This window comes from Orbicella franksi, chromosome 4 (assembly GCF_964199315.1).
Source record: "Orbicella franksi chromosome 4, jaOrbFran1.1, whole genome shotgun sequence".
Taxonomy (NCBI): Eukaryota; Metazoa; Cnidaria; class Anthozoa; order Scleractinia; family Merulinidae; genus Orbicella; species Orbicella franksi.
The window spans coordinates 33,746,472-33,766,323 of record NC_138148.1 but is presented as its reverse complement, the minus strand read 5'-3'; the positions used below and the strand labels follow the sequence as shown (position 1 = coordinate 33,766,323).

The following is a 19,852-nucleotide window of genomic DNA, read 5'->3' as shown; positions in this document are numbered from 1 at the left end:
GTTAAAATTTTTCCCTTTATCAACTTCCACGTATGACTTATGTCCAATATATTATTATATCAAGAGCGTGTCCTGATCACGTAACCATTTTGGCAAGAAATGCAAGAAACTATGGCAAATGTTCAAAGGAGTTTCCAGTAAATAATTTTTATACCCGTGTCTTGCTTGATCCGGAAATGGTTCTCCATCCTCCATGGCCAGTCTACGTGGAAAAGTTTCTAAAAATAAGCTCGGCCGAATGGTTCCTCATCCTCCACCGCTCGACTCCTGCACCGTACCGGAAGATAAGATTTCTATATCTTCCGGTATGGAACCTTCATAGGGAACAGCCTTAAAAGGCTGAAGGTTCCGAAAAGTTTTCGCAGCCCAAATGCCGTTGCAAAATCTCAAACCTTATGATTACACCTGTTTAATTGACATATCTTAATATAAACAGAGGTTCTCTTCATACAAGAAGTTTCAGGCGTATGCAGCTCTCTGTTTTTAGATACAGATTAATTGAAAATGGCTTTGCAGGCCTAAAAAGTTTCCGGGACTACAGAGTCAAAAAAGTTAAATAAATAAATGAACTCTATGATATTAAAGCTATGAACTTGTGGAGTCATGTAAAATAAACTGAATTTAATTACGAAAATAATGGAGGTTTCAATTTTCGAGACGATCGTCGATGAAAGAAAAGTAAAAAGAAAAAAAGAGAGTCACGTGCCAAGTATCCTTGTCGGGGGAGGTCACGGGTTTAGCACGAAATTGCGCGCTGAGAAGTGCCAAACATGGCGGGTATTTTCGTTGCCCGAAGATTGTTTCGTCCTCGGATTTGTCCTGTATTGTGCCGTCGAGTGTCGTCTTTCTTTACAGATGAATACACTCCACCTCAGCTTGATCATGTTACTCGCGACTGGGAGAAGCTATATCAACAAAGTATCCGCGATCCTGAGACGTTTTGGGGGCAACTAGGGGCGACGCGTTTGGCTTGGATGAAGCCGTTTGATTCAGTCATGGACGTGGATTTGGATAAAGGACAACACAAATGGTTTTTAGGAGGCAAACTCAATGTTTCTGGTAGGTATTTAGTTGATATCGTGTTGTTGTTTGCCAGGGGGACCAGGTTATATTTAGCTTTGAGAATTATTTAGAGAATTATTTAGAATTGAAGCTAGGGTGGGGAGGGTGTTCACATGTTTTTTTGTTTTGTTTTTTTTGTTCTTTTTTTTTTTTATCATCGACAGAGATGCACTTTAATACTGCTATATTGTCAACTTCTTCATATAATCCCTGGGATGGTATTTTCCCGGCAGGACTCCCATATGAAAAGTTTGGGGATGCTTGTTGTCTTGCATAGGGGTATAAATCAAGGATTCTGGTCTCACTTATATAAATGTGTACCGGCGAATAAAATTCTGGGGGTAGCCCAGCATTTTTGACTAGTCACTTCTAGCCACAGAAACCAGAGATAAGTACCAGTTTGATGGGCCACTTGGGTCGTATACAGACATGTTCACTGGCAGGTTTTCTGATTTGAACACCCTCCCCCTCCCCCCCCCCCCCCCGATCTCTCTAGAAATTACAACTTTGGTTCATACTTTCCTTTAAAAAAAATTGGCTTTTGGGAACCCTCTCTCCCTTTGAATTTCCAAGATTGTGGATACTTCCTGGAAATTCACATTAAGGGAGTCTTTTGTTTGCTTATTCTTATTACAGTACCTAAGAAACTGTAATTAATTCTGAAGGAAATGGTCTCCCACAAGTCTTTCTTAATCCTGGTGACCTTTAAATTACTAGAATTTTTTACAGTGAGCAAAAATAATCATGCAACAAAAAAAATTTAGTGTAAATGCTTGGTTGATTTGCTTTGTTAACAGAAAAAAGAAATCTTGCTCCCTGTCAGTTGCTAGGTAAACTGGTGATTATACCTTCAGAATGATAGGTGTTGATGAAAAAAAAATGGTTCTCTACTCTCATCACTAGACAGACAAAATAAAATACTGATGACAACGATGATCATGATGATGACAGCGACAATAACAATGACGACAATGAAGTAATGAAATTTAAAAATTAAACAAAAATCTTGTTTTCCATGCCCTTACAATGAACCAAATTAAATGCCAATCTAGTTCTAACTTCCTGATATCTCATTTTGTAGTAAACTGTGTTGATAGACACATGCAGGTTGATCCTGATCGTTGTGCCATTATATGGGAGAAAGACGAGCCAGGGGATGTCCAGAGAGTCAGCTACAGGTAATTACTTGCCTCATGCACCCAAACTTCAAGGGCCTTTTATTGACAAGACTGCAAGTTTGCTAGTTGTCAGACACTAGGTTTATACTAAATGCATATAAACATTTTTTTTTAAGCTCTTATGAGCTACTTGCTAATTTACCTACTTACTGTTTTTCTAATATGTCTGACAGAGAGTTGTATGAAATGGTGAACAGGATGGCCAATGTCTTAAAGAGCCACGGAGTCAAGAAGGGAGATGTAGTGTGTATCTACATGCCCGTAAGTCCACTAGCTGTTGCCGCTATGCTGGCTTGTGCAAGGATTGGTTCCCCTCACAGGTCAGTTGCAATTATCATTACTATTTTCTTAATAGAAATAGGTAAAAAGGACATCATCTCTTCCTTTAGTTTGGCCATGAAAAAACAATCTCAAAACGTAGTGTTGTGAATAAAGATATTCATGTGCTTTGAATTAATTTTTGATTTTTAATAATTAATTTTTATATGTATTTTAATTGTAGATGTATAGATGTTTTGCAATTAGTATTCATACTTTGTGCTATGTATTCTTAGTTATTTTATAATTACTCATAGATGTTTAGCACAGAGGACCACTAGTTTATCAGTTCACACTATCATGTGTCACCCTCTCTAAATAAAGTTTATTATCATTATTATTATCATTATCACTATCACTATCACTATCACTATCACTATCTCTATCATTGTCACTGTCACTATCACTATCATTATCATTATCTTTATCATTATTAATATTATTATAATTATAGTTAAAATAGCATAAAGGGTACAAAAAATCATTTTCCAACTTGCCCTTTGGTCAAACTGTAGCTAGGATATACTAGCCGGACAGTCATTTTTACCAGCCCTTTCTCTCCCTCTTCCCTCCCCCCCCCCCCCCCCCCAAGGAAAAACAATTCCCACCAACATGATTAATCAGTTGAAAGCTAAAATTTAAACAATAATTTGAAAGTAATTCCTTAATTTGAAATTTCTCAGCTTTTCCTCTGAAAGGTAATAAAATCCAGTAGCCTGGCTGCAAAATCTCGTAGCCTCAGGCTATCAAACACAACTTTCTTTGCATGCTGAACATCATCTTGAGTTGTGGTTACAAACCTGTAGAAATTTTATATGATTACCTCTGGCTAAGACCTTCAATAAAATTAATAGTTTATTTTTCCATTACAGTGTTGTGTTTGCTGGATTTAGTTCAGAAGCGCTTGCTAGTAGAATTAATGATGGTAAGGCATGGACCATTTGACTGTTGAGGCAGAGGGTGGTGATTTAAAAATATATAATTATATATATCCTGCAAGCATACTTGTACCAAAAAAATAATTTGTGCAAATGGCCACTTGTGATAAAAATTTCATGCACATTCAGTGAGTTAAAAAAAGCATGTTACACATGAAAAAATATCATGCGTAACAATAATTTATTTCCTCTTTCATGGGTACAATTTTGACTCTGTGAATTATCTGCATGGAATAATTTACTTCACCCCTTACTCTTGCAAATAATTGAATGAATATTAATAAGATAATGAATAAATATAAGTTATTAATGTATCGGTGTGGTGCTCATTGTGTCTCGTTTTGTAGCAAATGCTGAAACAGTCATTACAGCAGACCAAGTGGTACGTGGTGGCAAAGTTGGAGAGTTAAAACAGACGGTTGACAAGGCTGTAGCTGCCAGTCCTTGTGTGAAGAGAGTTTTTGTGGTCAGCCGCACAGGCGCTGATGTTCCAATGGGAAAACTTGACATTCCTCTTGAAAAGGTAGCCTTCCATCTTTTAAAGTCAGTTATGTGCAGAAAATAGCTCTTAGGTTATAAGTTTTAGTTTGTTTATTTTAAGTTGGTGTTTGTTTATAATTTGTCCCAAGGAAATGAGCAAGCAGTCAACAGAATGTGAACCCGAGCAAATGGACAGTGAAGATATTTTGTTCTTGTTGTACACGTCTGGCAGTACAGGACAACCAAAGGGTGTGGTCCATACACAGGCAGGGTATCTACTTTATGCTAAGCTTACACACAAGGTATGTTTACAATGGACAGTTCTTGATTGTGATACTTTGTTACTTATGATCTGACTATTTTAAAGCCTTGTGCACATGCATGGGGCATGCAACTTTGCAAACAATAGTGAATACAGCTCTGCCGCAACAGCTAAATGTAATACTGCTGATGTGATGTGCAAGTTCTGATGTAACACTTACATAGAAACTAAGCTGGTAATGTTCGTCAGATCAAATGGTAGAGAGGAGCATATGTGGTGACATCTTGGAAAAAGTGCTATAGGAAAAAGCATTATAGGATCTGAGCAGCCTATGGAGGTTTTTGCTACTGTTTTGTTAATGCAATGTTTGTGTGATTTGTTTATAACCAACTGAAGCTATTTTAAAATGTCTTTTCAGTACGTGTTTGACTATCATCCAGGTGATATATTTGGTTGTGTGGCCGACATTGGTTGGATTACAGGGCACACATATGTGGTATATGGGCCACTATCTAATGGGGCTACCACAGTTCTGTTTGAGAGCACCCCGACTTACCCTGATCCAGGCCGCTACTGGGAAATGGTGGAAAGACTCAGGATAAATCAGTTCTATGGAGCGCCAACTGCGATAAGATTGTTGCTCAAATCAAGCAACTTGTATGTCACAAAGTACGACAGATCATCTTTAAAACTCTTAGGGACAGGTTGGTTGACCAATACTCAGTTTACAAATGAAATAATTAAAATTCATATTTGTATCTTTGTGTGAAATAAAGCCAGAACAAATATTATTAAGCTGAAACACTTAACCAAATACACTCTTTGGAGTTGGTACATTGTATATGTAAGGTCAAATGTGCACTAAAGGGCCACCTTTCTATGGCCATATTTTTTGGGTCCCTGTGGATAGTCTACAATCATTTGGCGTGGTGCTCTTATTTTAACCTGTTAACAACAGCCACCTATCCACAACAGCAACAGCCATTGTAACAAACTCCAACTGCCAAAATAACCTCTTGGCAATGGCCAGTTAATCAACAACTGACAAACGGTGTATACAAAACCCCATGTTATTGTTAAAACGGGACCAAACTTGATGCGTACCATGCATCATTAGTCTCTGTATCTGTTTTACTGATATATTTTGATGGCATACTGTATTTACATGCTAAAATAAGCTTAGGATTTTTTAAAAAAAAAAAAAAGAAAGCTGCACCCCCTCAAAAACAGGTGTCATATTACTCCCCATAGCAGCCACTTTCCTCTGTCCCCAAGGTGGCTATGATGAAAAGGTTCGAGTCACTGTATCAAAGTAATCACTATATACTTCCTTTGCCTCATAGAAAAAACAAGTTTTTGTAATGTAATAGTTAAGGAACTGAGTGACTGTGTTCTGACTGAAATATTTGTAGTGTTGAGAAAAGCAACTGTTAAAGTAGCTTAGGTTGCTTCTATATCTTTGTATGTTCAAATAATGTATGTTCAGACACAAAGTGTTGTGTTTACTTTATTCTGATGTGCAGTTGGTGAACCAATTAACGCTGAGGCATGGCACTGGTACCATGAGGTCGTTGGGGAGAAGCGATGTCCTATAGTGGACACATGGTGGCAGACAGGTGAAGCTAAGTACTTTTCTTGCAGTAATGATTATATTTATGAGGCTAATTATCAGAGTAAATTGTGATTATAAAATATACCCAATCCTACCTTTTTGGTACACTTTGGAGGCATGTAGTTGAGCCAAATACCCATGAAGAGACCAAATGAGCCAGATATGTTGGTACAATTGGGTACCATACCCAAATTCCACCAAGTGACCAAGATATCGTAGCCATATCAGGTCAGTGACTTGTTATCCCAGTATCAGGGCGCTAGCGCTAGGCCGGCCTTCTGATTTGCTGATATTATTGTGAATTTGGGTACAGCAAGTAAAAATACCATGATCACCAATTGAAAGTAAATTGTAAAAACTGAATTATTTAGCATTGTTTTTGCTTTCCTTAAAAAAAGAAAAACGATTGTTTAAAACAATTTCTTAAGAAACAAAAAAAAAACATTGTTTAAAAACATTGGGTCAATCTGCTTTTATACAACCATGCAGGGCCATAACCAGAAAAAAATTATGGCTGAGGCAATGTCCATGGTTTAATTCTCTATCTAGGTATTTAGCAGTGTTTTACTTTCCTTCTTCAAAAAAGAAATAACAGAAACGAAATAAATGACTGAGGCAAGTGCCTTGGTTTTCTCATGCATGTGTTTTTTTGGTACCTCACTCCTTTATATAAACACCTACCATGGGAAATTGTTTCTTTGCACAGAATTTTCATGTACTTCAACATGTCTTTCCCTTGTGAGCAGAGACCGGTGGGATCCTGCTGTCTCCAAGACCTGCACCAGATGATTCCGCCCTCAAGCCTGAGTTTCCTGCGAGGCCCTTCTTTGGAGTAGAACCAGTTATTTTGGATGATAAGGTTACTGCAGATAGCCTGTTTTTGCTTTTGTGCATGTGTTTGTTGCTTACATTTTATAGTTGAGCGCCTCTATGGGCCCCAGGTACAAGAACTCCCACATAAAAAGGACAGGGGTGCTAGCCATACCCTCTAGGGGTTAAAAATGCAGCTTGGTACCTCTTAGGGTGTTCAGCCTGAAAAGGTCCACAGCAGGAGCTTTTGGGGTACCCTTTCGGGTATTGAGCCAAAAAAATTGACAGGAGATAATGGGTACTTACCATTTACATGGGAAAACCGGAAATTCCAGTTAGAAAATCAAATGGTTTGGGCCATTCCGTTTGGGAAGCTTCAGAAAATGTGGGCTGTGATTTGAGGTGATGCTATTTTTCTGCTCTTTTAAGTCTCTCTAGCTGATGTGGATATACTTTATAGCGATTCCTTCTCCCGCAACGTGGCATTCACTTGTTTAATGTTTATGCCTGAAATTTCCAACCGGATGGTTTTTGTAAATGGTAAGCACCCAGTGTTTTGTTTTAGAATTGGTACCTCTTAGGGGTGAAAAAAATTTCAAGCCACGCTCACAAAACAGGATCTCGGCACCTCATAGGGTTTTTTTTTTTTTTTTTTCAAAATTTCTGACGAGCACCCCTGTCCTTTTTATATGGAAGTCCCCGCCAGGCAGGATTTTAACCAGGATTCCGTGAGTAGCCATCCACTAATAAATATGGGGCCGGAGACCCCATCCCGTTAGGGGGTCTGGTGGCATGCCCCCCCCCCTCCCCAGAAGAAAATTGAAAAAGAATTGTAGCGTTTTAGTTGCGTTTTCCTTGATTTTCAGCCGATAAATGTATTGATCGGGCTTAAATGATCATGAGTCAAACAAACGTCAAACCTAAAATAGATTGAAAGTGAGCTACGCAGGCTACCCATAGAGAAGCTCATACTCGCTTATGAACTGTTTCAGGGTCGAGAGCAGATTGGAAACGACGTGAAAGGAGCCTTATGTATCCGTACATCCATTCCCAGCATGTCCCGCACTATATATGGACATCATCAACGCTTTTTAGATACCTACTACAATCCTTTCAAAGGTGTGGTTCCTTTTTTTTCGTGACCTTGCTCAATTGCACTTGGCCTCTCTCCTCCGCAGAGGCTCAAAACGTTCGTTATGTTATGCGCTTTTGATCATTATATGTTAAAAAGCGCAATATAAATTAATAAATTGTTAAATTATTATTATGGAAAGCCGCTGTGCGAGGTGACTGCAGGCGCAAATTTTAACTCATATCGTTCAGCGGACATTCCCTACCCGGAAAAAACCCTTTGAGCCTCTGCGGGGAAGGGGGGTGGGGAACACTGTGTGAATTTTTTTCCGCGCGCGTTGTACAGATTGTTTTGCGGGTTGAATGTTTTCCCGTGCTTGACAAACGTTGCGTGTTTCTTCTCGGCTTCTAACTGGCTCCTTGGTTTTCTCTCTGTCTGTAGGTTTTTATTTTACTGGCGATGGAGCCTTGCGCGACAAGGACGGAGACTATAGAATCACGGGAAGGATGGATGACGTCATCAATGTTAGCGGCAAACGGTTGGGAACGGCAGAAATCGAGGATGCCATGGTAACGAGTCAAGGGTTCTTTTAACTCGACCAGATAATTCAAAGTTGTCAGGTTTTGATTAGATTCAAAGATAATACCGCAAAGAACCAAATGCCATTGTTTTCTTGACTGGCTAGACCCACTAAGGAATTGACAGCCGTTTTATTTTATGAGGTTGTATAAACTGAATCATAAATTTAGTCCACTTCATCCCTCTTTCCTTTACTTTCCTGGTCTACTTTGCCTTCTCTTTCCTCCATTTTTCCCTCCCGGAACAGTTTTCGGAAACAAAAGCAATTATTGGTTCATCTTTACAACTAAACGTTTCTGAGGCTATTTATCCATTCAAAAAAAACATCACAAACCCTTCGGAGCTTGCCTCGTCAACTAATAAGTTTGTCAACATAAATATACATCATGATTATAACGTATAGGCTCAACCGTTCAATGTAGTATTCCAGCAAAATTAAAACCGCAACGTTCATCAAAATTGGGGAGATGAATCCATTGAGAATCACAGCCCTGAGATTTTTGCACTCGATTTTAAATCATTTTAAAAGTGTTTTGCATTTATTTTGTTTATTTTTCCACCGGCCCAGGACAACCACCAATCAGTGGCAGAAACAGCTGTCGTTGGGTTCCCGCATCCAGTAAAAGGAGAAGGTCAGTTTATAAGACTTTTTTCAGTTTGTTTTAATAGTGACTTAGGCAATTGCACAGAAGACCTGAAACGAAAATGTCTGAGGTTTCTATGGGATTCTAGCTCAAGAGCTCCACGTCAGCGGTGAGAGGGAAATTACGAGAACTTATATGAAAGGACGTAACTGCACGTGTTTGGGAGTTTGGTTGCTGAGCGAAGTAGTGTTAAGAGACAACATAACGCTCTAATGGTTGGTATCTGTGCCAGCTCTCCCGCATTATCCGGGTTGTTTACCATTTACCCCAACATTCCGGAAATTTTGGTCAGAATTTAAATGGTAGGACAATTTTGGCCCGACCGACCGGAAAATTTCCGAAATAAACGGAACGTCTTGAAAGGAAGTCCAAAATTTCCAACCGGAATATCGGAAGGGAAAATGTGCTTACCATTTGCAATTCTTCATCGCCAGCTTGGAATTATGATCGGGTAGAATACCTCCAAGGCTCTCTCAGTAAATTGGGGTTTTTTAGGTACATGGTAAATGGACAGTCCGAACAGAACTTACCATCGGGCATTTTTGTTCACAATTTGCACAACCCGTTGACGAACCGTTTTCGTATCAATGGTAAATAACCAACAACATAACGCTCGAAGGGCTGGCATCTATGTCAGATCTCCCAGGTTATCTGGGGCGGTCGTCCCGAATCGACGGAACACAACTGTGTGCTGCGTTTTTTTGAGGGGGGACGGGAGACGGGGAGGGGGGGGACGGGGGGTTGGGAAGAGGCAAAATCTGCAATCTCCCGGATTTCGCCGGATTCTTTTAGAAGAGTTTAGTTCTTTATTGAACGAGCCTGTATGTTTTCATGATTTCTTAGGTATTTATGCCTATGCAACTTTGAAAGATGACGCAACAATATCTGCAGAGGACTTAAGAAAGGATCTTAAGGACATTGTTCGTCAGAAGATAGGCTCCTTTGCTGTTCCAGAAGTCATTCAGGTGATTCTCTTTGGAAATTAAAATCTGACGGTTATGTATAGGAGGTATTTGATTATTTCCGTAAACTGACACGAACATTTGGAACACAGAGAGCAGATTTGCGTCAAGCAATTTCCATTTTCGCGTTGGATGACGACGAAATTCCTTTTTGCAGTTTTCGTGCTCTCGGAAACGTTTGAAATGCGTGTTAATACGTGTTTCTTCTGGTTGAATTAGTGGAAGGCACTGTTGGCGATCTTAGCAAACGTGAGCACTGGCTTTTTCTCCAACCAATCATGTTAAAAACCAAAGCCAGTCGTGTCTTTGTTAACGCGTCGTTAACGCGTGTTTTCCCGCGCTTTTTTCTCCCGGATTCTGATTGGCCAAGTGTGTTTGAATAAACCAAGGCAAGAGATGTTTCCTTCTCGTTCTGAGGTTACAACAGTTATCGTGCAGAGACTCATTAACCACACAAGACTTCTGAGGACTGCTCATTTGATTCTCCTGGTATATCAAAGATTTGCGTTTGTTTCAGTATACCAACCTTTCTAAATGTGTTTCATTTTCTTTTTTTTTTCCTTAGGTCGTGTCCGGTCTTCCTAAAACCCGGTCAGGAAAGATAATGCGACGTATTTTAAGGAAGGTTGCCCAAGACAAGCCAGACGAGTTAGGTGACGTTTCCACGCTAGCGGATCCCTCAGTCGTGGAAGAGATTGTACGACAACACCTTGAGCTTATGCAGAAAGTTAGATCGAAACACGAGTAGGCTGGAATCCAGTCCTTCCTTTTCCAAGGAACCGTTGAGAATACTGGCGGAAAGGGGGACTGGTGGACAGACCTGGGAAAAACTGACACTTCAGTCTGTGTACTTTTTAGCGTAAATTACATTTACACTGAAGAACAAACTACACTAGAGTTAATGACGCTAAATGATTCTTGCAAGGTTAAAAATATGAGTTTAATATCGAACGAGACATTTTAAAGAGTTTTGAAACGTTCTGAGACGAAACGTCTAGAGATTTCTAATGTATTATGTATAGCGTCCTCTTTCTGTCACACTTGCCTGTGCTCTATGTAAAATAAGTATCATGAGAATTTTCTGCTATAACATAACATTGAATTATTTCCGATTAAAAATTATAGGTAATAGTGTAAATAAATTTTACGTCTAAACAGAGTTTTTTTCCCAAAATAACGAAACCGGCCATTTCCAGGGACAGTTCACTAGTAAATAACACGACTTATCTAACAAACATGATCGATGAATTTACCCGCATTACGAACATTAGATTTCTGTCCATTAAGCGACTTCTTCGAAGTCATACGGAGGCCGCGCGAGTGAAGCAAGCAAGATTTTTAGTAAGCTCGATTTCGGCCGCTCTCTCAAGTCTGGTCTTCGTCCTTCCCGAACAGCGGCTGGTAATCGAGCCTTGACTCGAGCCCAAATTTTTAGCCTTAAGCAGTATATGTAGAACAGGAGGTCACGTCCAATCACAGATCTACGCTATTTGTCAACAGCCTTGTGTTGATTTCTTACCTGGTATAAACTTAAACTGTGCGATTACATTTTCGGGAAAATTAAATTTTTACCAGTGAGGGTCCGACGGTATGAGCTGCCGTGGAAAGCTTAGTCGTTTTCACAGTATTTCTTTAGTTAGGGAGATTAGAAAACTAACATCTATATATTTGTTTGTCTAGAACATTGAAAGAATAAATGCAATAAACAACTATTTATCCATATGGTTCTCTGTTCGCTTGAATGACCAGGCCATGCTGCACACATTTCCTGAGCCCAACAAGCGCAGTTTGCTGGGACTTTTAGTCGAAGTTGGCGCCACTGGAAAGAATTTCTCAAAGTCCTTCTCTGAGCTCTCCTCGCGAGTGTGCTCCTCTTAGGAGTGACATAAAGTAAAGGGTGGCACTAAAATACGTACAAAAGTCCAGCTTGTTTGTTGAAGAAAAGTTCTCACTGTCTTTCACTCTTGTTTTAAAGTAAGGACGCACCCATACTCGATGCACTGGGACTGTTCGGAAACGATCGCTCAACTTAAAACATAAGTATAAGGAAACTCTGAACGAAATGACGTCCTAACTTCCTTGCATTTCGAAAGACATCACTCCTTCACTTGACGAGAACCAAGTAGCTGTGACAAAAGAAAAACCATCTCCGATAATTTAATGAGTCACGGTTTTCGTCGCCAAAGTTCCTAAGCAACATAACCTATGCTCAATACATCATATTAGCACATGATTGTTTTTCAAACAAATCGTGAGTACTCGCGCTAGTTTTCGATTGGCCAATAAGAACTGGGAATTGCTCAAGCTCTTCAAGGAATATTTGTCACAAACAGCACGTTTCCCCGACGACTGCAGTCAGACTTTCTTCTTTTTGCCTGGGGGTGGTTTAGTCACCGAGTCCCCACTCGCTGTTCTTTTCGTCGCCTGGTGCGAGTTAAGAGGTCCACGTGCTACATTAGTGCCCAAGCTCCCGGCCACACTGGCACCGTTAGGGACTGGCTCCGCAGCAGCTAAGGGGTCTGCTGAAAGTTCTTCCTTCGACTCGGTCTCTTCACCAGTTTTGTCTCCATTCTTCTTGACTTGGCCTGAAAGTTGACAAAGACACAGAACTTGGAGCCAGAACTAAAATAAACAATCGCAAACAAACTGCACAATGACCCAATCAGAATCAAAGTTACTAATTTCAGTTTCATATCAGATTGAAAAGTGTAAAACTGCTCACATTTTGTCTCATGTTCTATTAATAAAATTAAGCCTCAACTACTAGCGACGGATTCGGAGACAGAGTCGCGTTCGTAGTGGTAACAATGCTTATGATACCTGTCTCGCAGGGTACGCTTATGTACGCTTATGGTGAAAATCGAATATCGGAGTCCTGTTCAACGGAATCGGTGTCAGAAGAATCGGAACGTTTCCATCTCCTTTCCATTCCGCTTACGACTTCGTCGCTTCTGATCCCGTAAAAGCTAAATTCGAGTCGGAAGCAGAAGCGGAAGAACCTGCCAATTACGATGCCTGGAATCGAGCATTCTGATTGGTTTATTCTTTGACTTCTGTTTGCGACTCCGATAATTTAGTTGTTACTGGATCATAAGCGACGGAGTCATAAGCAGAATCGGTGTTCTGCTTCTGACTCCATCGTTTTATTTTCACGACTTCCATCTAATTACGCCTCCGACTCAGACTCCATTGCTAGAGTGAACCAGTCTTATGCGCACTGCGTGGTCTGTGCCAGAGGTTACTGAATACAGTGGGCTGTATAGGAAGGCTTCTCCCAACAAGGGAAACTTGTAAAGACAAGCCATATAATGTGTGAAAGAGTAGCGATTTTAAGTATATCAAAGGGTCGTAAAAATAGTTGTTGAACTGAAACTTGGAAATTTTAAAGTGTTCAAGAATTCGTAACAAACAAATAAGATGGGGCATCAGTGAATTTCGGAATGAATAATTCATCAAAGTCTAAATGAATAATTCATTTAAATTTTGGTGGAAACAGTCACTGTTTCCACCAAAATTTGTAGACTTCAGCATTGTCTTGAAAAGACTGCCATTAATAACCTAAGCTTACTGAATTCTCTGGTATTTTGCAGCTATGTTTTGGAGTTGTTGGGCCCCCTCAAGGGGGTAGCAAGTGTTCCCACCCATACAAGCCGAACGAAACAGGGCCCCGTGAAAGAGCTTTTTCAAAATCGGGTAGCACAAAAAGTGGGGGAGAGCAGTGTGGGTTTCATTCCACTCATTCAGGAACACTTGCTGCGCAGGTTATCAACGGGGATGATAACTGTACAGGTGACGGGATGGTTGTAAGGCGGGGTTTTACTGTAATCAGTAAGCAAACAAGACTGTTATCAACAAGTTTACCTGTGGTTGTCTGACCTTGAAGAAACTGAGGTGGAAACTTCCTGGACAGCTCACCAAGAAGCATGTGAACACCCTCTCTCTGAAACAGTGAGCTCGGCTCTTTATTAGGATCCTTCGATGACTTGGTTTTTTCATTGTTACTGCTTTTGGCAGCTAAAGAAAGAAGTGAAAAATAATAACCAAAGGGAGGAGCTTGCTTATCTTAGGTTTGGTAGTATGAAGCAATTGAATGTATTTTGCTACTCCCCCTGGATGGGGTACTAATCCATGACAGGTCCCCCCTCCCCCCTTCCCCGCTTTCCTCGCAAGATTGTATCATATTTGCCTTGACAATTCACTGGTACTCATTTACAAACATGGGTGGAGAGAAGCACAGTGTATTACTCAGCTCATAAACCCATAATGAAGAAGATATGAACAAATCACAAGGTGCATGCACAAATGACATAACCAGTATCTGGTTTCTGACACCTCAAACAACTGCAGGCCTTATTCTGTTACTGAATATGCTACTCACTGTTCAAAAGTTTCTGTTTTTTGTCTTTGAACTCCCACCAATAACCTTTTGATGGATGGTATCTTGAGTATGATGAAGCTGTTTAGAACAACACAGTGATTATTTTTCAAAGCCAAACTTAAATAAAATGAGTAGCAGTTATTACAGTTATCAGTGGTTTGACATACAAATGAGGCAATAAGGGGTCAATTCTGCTTTGTAATGACTCATTCGCCTCATTTGTATGCCTCTTTAAACTACAGAATATTTGACTGCAGACTCAGCTGTAGTAACAGCTATTGCTAAACATCATAAAGCATTATATTAATAAAACCAAAGAAGACTTTCTTACTTCAGAATTTACGATAAATTTTGAAGTAACTTTATTAAAAGTTCACATTTGTTCTTAGCTTCACTTGAAAGATTTACATTCTACAAGCAGCTGGAAGTAAATAAGAGCAAGGTACATACAAAGTCTGTCTTAAGGCCCTAAATGATTTACCCAGCTGTCTTGTAGCTCCAATTTCCAACACAAGTGACTACACATAGAGAGATCCATGCAGTGTCTCTGACTGGGTCGGCTGTTGCCATAGTTAGTACTAACTATGTTTTTATCGAGCAGCAAATTTTGTGCACAACTAATCAAGACAGATCCATACAATACATAGATCTTGACAGAACTAATAATAGTATTGTTCTCAAATTCAATCTCACATTTCCCAGGACCAAGGAGAGAATTAAACACATGAAAGAGACTCTCTCTGTGATATTTCAAATGAGATAAATTTAACACACCTTCATCAAAAGCAGCTTGTATGTGGTGCAAGGCTGAATGCTAACAAAACAATTGACAATAGAAACATTTAGAACCATCCAAGTCACCTAATGTATACTTTGTTAATATACTCATGCCTTAACAGCGTTGTGTTAACATTAGACATCTTTTATGACTGACTTATAACCCAATTATAACTGGAAAGTGTCCACATCTGCCAATGACAGTCATAAATAATATTGTGATCCAATAAAAATTACTTCAAGAAAGCTTCAGTAGTGTGAGAAAACCTAAGCATTTTATATATTATTCCTTTTAAAATAACAAAATGGAAGCAAATCAGCTCAGAACTAGCTTATAGAAAATTGAAGCATACAACTATAGGGAAACAAGAACATGCAAATGAATGCATTGACTGAACACCCCAGGGGGGGGGGGTACTCCCTATAATGGCCTAGCTATACGGGAAGGCCCCGCCCAGAAGGGGTAACTTTTTCAGGTGTTAGGTATACAAATGGATAGTGACTTCAAAAGTCAAGGTATATGAAAGGGCAGGGAAATCTGTCAGTAAATTCTAACCTGAACGTGACCTGAATATGAAATACTTGTTTCTTTGGTTAACATCTCTTGTGGTTATGCTTGATATCCTCAAGTAATTTTGTTCATAAACTTCATTCAAAGGGTTTAGAAAAGGGATGCAGTGTTCTTAAGAAGGCATGTGAAAGGGCTACCTTTTCTGTCAAAATGGTATACAAAAGAGTCAGGGATTGGATCTTGGGGTGGAGCCTCCCCGTATAAAACTGAACCCTAACAACAGGAATAATTACCTCAGTTGCATTTCAAAGATCAAATATTACTGATTATCAAGAACTATTATTACTATTATAGCCTCCTATGCAGATGCTCTTTGGGCTCGTCACGCAATCCTCCTCTGTAATGGAAGGATTGCATGACGAGCCATAAGGATGTCTGCACAGGAGGCCATGGCTTCAGTTACTAACCAATCTTGAATTAATGACAGAGCAAAGATCAGGTGCTTGGTATACCACTCCTGCCAACATATAGTAATCTGCAAGTGGCGTGACTGCACACAGACATTAAATTAAAGGAAATAGAAGATTAGAGTCAAAGATACCAATACAGTAGAACCCCGCCTTACGGTCACCCCATTAATATGGTCACCTCGTTATTACGTCCACTTCATTCTGGCCCAAACAAAAGCTAGTCATTTTCTTATCTAAAGAACCCCTTTAATGTAGCCACCCCGTTAATACAGCAAGATTTTTGTGGCCCATTAGTGACCGGATTAACAGGGTTCTACTGTATGTATATGCATAACCATACAAATATCAATTAAATCTGTACTGTGCTAGGTTTAGAATTTTTAATATTACATGCAAAGTACTGGTTATAAGAATAAACAAAATAATATAAAACTGTCACAATACTCATCCATTAGTCCCAAAACATTTATTTTTCTCTACCTTGCGTTGGCGAAATTCTATGCTGCTTTCTGATGACATAGAGGATTGGATCTTGAACATGGAGAATTTCATACTCGATACCTGTCATGGTCCTAGAAGAAATCAAAACAAGGTATCCCCTAAGCAGTATCACATGACCGTATCACAAGCTCAAGTTTAGAGCTCATAGAGGTCATATGGTTTTTAAGTTGACCGCTGACCAAGTGCTGATTTTTTGATTGGATCACGGGCTCATGCCAGGTTAACTCGTTGTAAACAGGGCTAATCAGGGCTAGGTTGTTTGGAAACCGGTTAACACTAACCCAGGATTAAGAGTTAAGCAAAGTTTAAATTTTTCTTGTATACAAATGTTTTTCACTGCTTTTGTTTTGTGTAGTTTGAAATTATTAACTTAAAACAGAAGGCCAAACAATAGAAACAGAATCCTCACCTCAAAGTTACAAAACAGAAATAAAATTCTCGCTTATCCTGCGTTAGCTTAATCAAGCTTTACACATCGCGGCCCATGAGCTCCGCTTTTAGGCTTGGCAAAATCTATATGTTACAATTTCCATCATCCTGCTGTTCACTCACAGAAGGAAGTCGCGAATAGAGCGAGTCTCAGAAAATTGTGTTCATTATTAGTTGGGGCCACATGAAAATCTTGCCTTCGGTTTCGTCTTTCCATGCTCCTTTTAAAACTTACTGTAAAGTTGATGGGTCAAGCCGCTGCATTTTGACGACTTCGTTGTTGCATGTGCGATCATAAAACGGATTAGTTCTTTGTGAAAAGTACTCCAAAACATTTCCAGGATTAAGGATCGGAATCCAGGCGCTATCATGCCACGAAAGTCCTAACTGATTTTCCGATGGCTCGGCCGCCATCTTGATATTCTTCGAGCATGCAGCCGAGAGGGGCTTGGGTACGTATCTTACCCAGTGTCACTCACAGGACTTCGGCGCGCCCGAACAGTGGCTGGTAATCGAGCCTACCTGATAATCAAAATAACACGATACACACTTAAAGTCTGTAATCTGCAGTCTGCATTTTACCATTTGTCTGCAGTCTTCGTTTTGCATTGACCGTTTTTTTTTAGAGCAAGGCCTCAACAGCAACACTCTATTCCCGGGTCCACTGATTATACTTTCATAGTGTGCAGTCAACACGCAGTGGCTGGACGTAGTCTATATGAAGCCTATGCATAGCGACGTTTTCTCATTTTTCCGAAGTTTCGGAGGAATATTTTGGAAACAAATGGATGATTCAATTCCTGAAAAGACGAAAAAATGACATTCACGATTGCTCTTAACTTTAAAAACTCGAAACTGTTGAACAAACTCAGGGCGTAGTTAGCCTTTAGCCTTTAAGCACAGGCTGAGGTATATGAATACTTGACAAGGTAGCCTCCTAGCCTTGGCTAGCTCGCTCCAAACTCATTAACCCAACTGGGAGCCTGTTCGCAGGCTGGTAGCCTCCCCCTCCCCCCGCCACCACCCCACGCTTCGCTCGCTTTTTCTTTCAGGAGCGTTGAAAAATAGAGAGGATACGAACAGTCTTGCTGTGTTATTTAAAATTGCACATTCCTGGTAAGAGTCAACAATTTGGGAGTTTTCTCATCACAAATTAAATGCAACAGTGTGTTACAAGACACATGTAACAAGGGACTAAACTGAAGGAGACTGTTTCACTTGTTCAGCAGTTGGTTTATTTGATGTCTTCTCTCTGTCATAGCCAGCAATCAATTAACTAACTCGAACCAAAACTGACGTTTAAGTTCACTCGCATTAACAAACTCCCCATGCTTCGCGCCGACTGATATGTCATTTGAAACTTGCAGATGTGTAGGCGCGCTTATTAGTTTGTTCAACAGTTTCGAGTTTTGAAAGTCAAAAGTGACTGTGAATGTTCTTTTATCGTCTTTTCAGGAATATAATCATCCATTTGTTTCGAAATGCTCCCCCGAGACTTCGGAAAACGAGAAAACGTCGCTATTTCATAGACTGTATGGACTACGTCCAGCCACTGTATGTTGACTTCACACTGCACGACACTGACTTGATGTTCCGCTGATTCTTTATCTTAAGCCCAGCCAATCTTGTACAGCAGGGCTGGGGGTAACATTACGCAAGGGCACCCAAAGACCGTTTTCTCTCCGCCGAACGCTTTTAAACGCTGTTTTAGGTTATCTGGAGTACTTTTAAAGCTCTGTAGGTTAATTTTAGGTTGCGCAAAAAAAATTTATCTGTTCGGTTATTCTAGGGGAACTTGAGTATTCTCGAATTTATTAGGGCTTTTTTGTCCATTTCCCGAAAACCTTAGGTCTTATCGCCTTTCCGAAAATGATAGCTGACCTTTTTTCGGTACCCAAAACGACATTTTTAACAATCCGAAAACAAAAGACATTAAATTTCTCATATCACGAAAGCTCGAGGTGACAATTCTCTTAAGAAAATCAGGGGGGATTAAAGGCTTTCCGAACAGATAATTTACCGAAACGATCCGTTGGGTGCCCCTGATTACGTAGCTCTTCAAGAGAGAGTGGATCCTTCTGAGACTTCTGAGGGACTGACACAGTCTGGTGGAGAGGACGCGGCTAATTATATTCACACCATTGATATGGATGAGAACGAGAAAGTTTTCGAAATTGATATTTGATTAATATGTGATCACGTTTGCCGAAGTAGTTAATAATAATAATAATAATAATAATAATAATAATAGACTTGTATAGCGCTAGAACTAGACAAACATACTCAAAAGCGCTTTACATTAACTTAAAATAAATGAATAAATGGAAATCACTAAACTTTAAAACTATTACAACAACTATGCTAAACTTTAAAACTATTTCCACAAGTCAAAAGCTTTCTTAAAAAGAAATGTTTGCAGTTGCTTTTTGAAAATGGCGAGGCTGCTACTTGTTCTTATAGTTAATGGCAGCGAGTTCCATAAAACAGGTGCAGCATGAGCAAAGGCCCGATCCCCAAGTGTAGAGCAGTTGACTTTTGGAACAACCAGAAGAGATTTTGCAGACGAACGAAGAGCGTAATTAGTAGCTGGTTTCAGGGATAAAAGATCATTTATGTAGGAAGGACTTTGGTTGTGTAGTGCCTTGTAAACAAGAAGAAGCAATTTAAACTGAACTCTAAACGATACTGGGAGCCAATGTAAGTCGATAAGAGCGGGTGTGATATGATCAAATTTCGCAATCCGAAAAATCACTCTAGCCGCGGCATTCTGAACTTTCTGTAAACGATCAATCTGGTATTTAGGTAGACCAAATAGAAGTGCATTGCAGTAATCAAGGTGCGAAGATACAAAGGCGTGGATCAGTGTCTT

At 39.8% G+C, this 19,852-nt stretch overlaps 2 protein-coding genes across 3 annotated transcripts; one reads left to right on the top strand and one right to left on the bottom strand.

Moving 5' to 3' along the window:
- The first annotated feature begins 558 nt into the window (after positions 1 to 558).
- Positions 559 to 11,637, top strand: LOC145484175 (acetyl-coenzyme A synthetase 2-like, mitochondrial). The gene is made up of 14 exons (XM_081462803.1): positions 559 to 1,059; positions 2,144 to 2,240; positions 2,414 to 2,560; positions 3,431 to 3,483; positions 3,844 to 4,019; positions 4,126 to 4,278; positions 4,657 to 4,942; positions 5,762 to 5,854; positions 6,597 to 6,709; positions 7,653 to 7,779; positions 8,174 to 8,301; positions 8,880 to 8,943; positions 9,799 to 9,920; positions 10,483 to 11,637. Exons 1-14 carry the CDS (start codon positions 771 to 773, stop codon positions 10,663 to 10,665), a joined length of 2,031 nt encoding a protein of 676 aa, XP_081318929.1. The 5' UTR covers positions 559 to 770; the 3' UTR covers positions 10,666 to 11,637.
- On the bottom strand, positions 11,561 to 18,108 carry LOC145484177 (mediator of RNA polymerase II transcription subunit 6-like). Of its 2 annotated transcripts, none has more exons than XM_081462808.1 (7): positions 17,219 to 18,108; positions 16,534 to 16,625; positions 16,051 to 16,133; positions 15,070 to 15,109; positions 14,296 to 14,373; positions 13,794 to 13,931; positions 11,561 to 12,502 (listed from the first exon to the last, which is right to left on the bottom strand). In XM_081462808.1, the coding sequence occupies exons 1-7, from the start codon at positions 17,395 to 17,397 to the stop codon at positions 12,273 to 12,275; spliced, it is 840 nt and encodes a 279-aa protein (XP_081318934.1). In that variant the 5' UTR covers positions 17,398 to 18,108; the 3' UTR covers positions 11,561 to 12,272. The 2 variants fall into 2 exon arrangements, with proteins under 2 accessions (XP_081318934.1, XP_081318933.1); XM_081462807.1 differs by having other exon boundaries at positions 13,779 to 13,931; positions 17,219 to 18,105.
- Between the last annotated feature and the right edge of the window lie 1,744 nt (positions 18,109 to 19,852).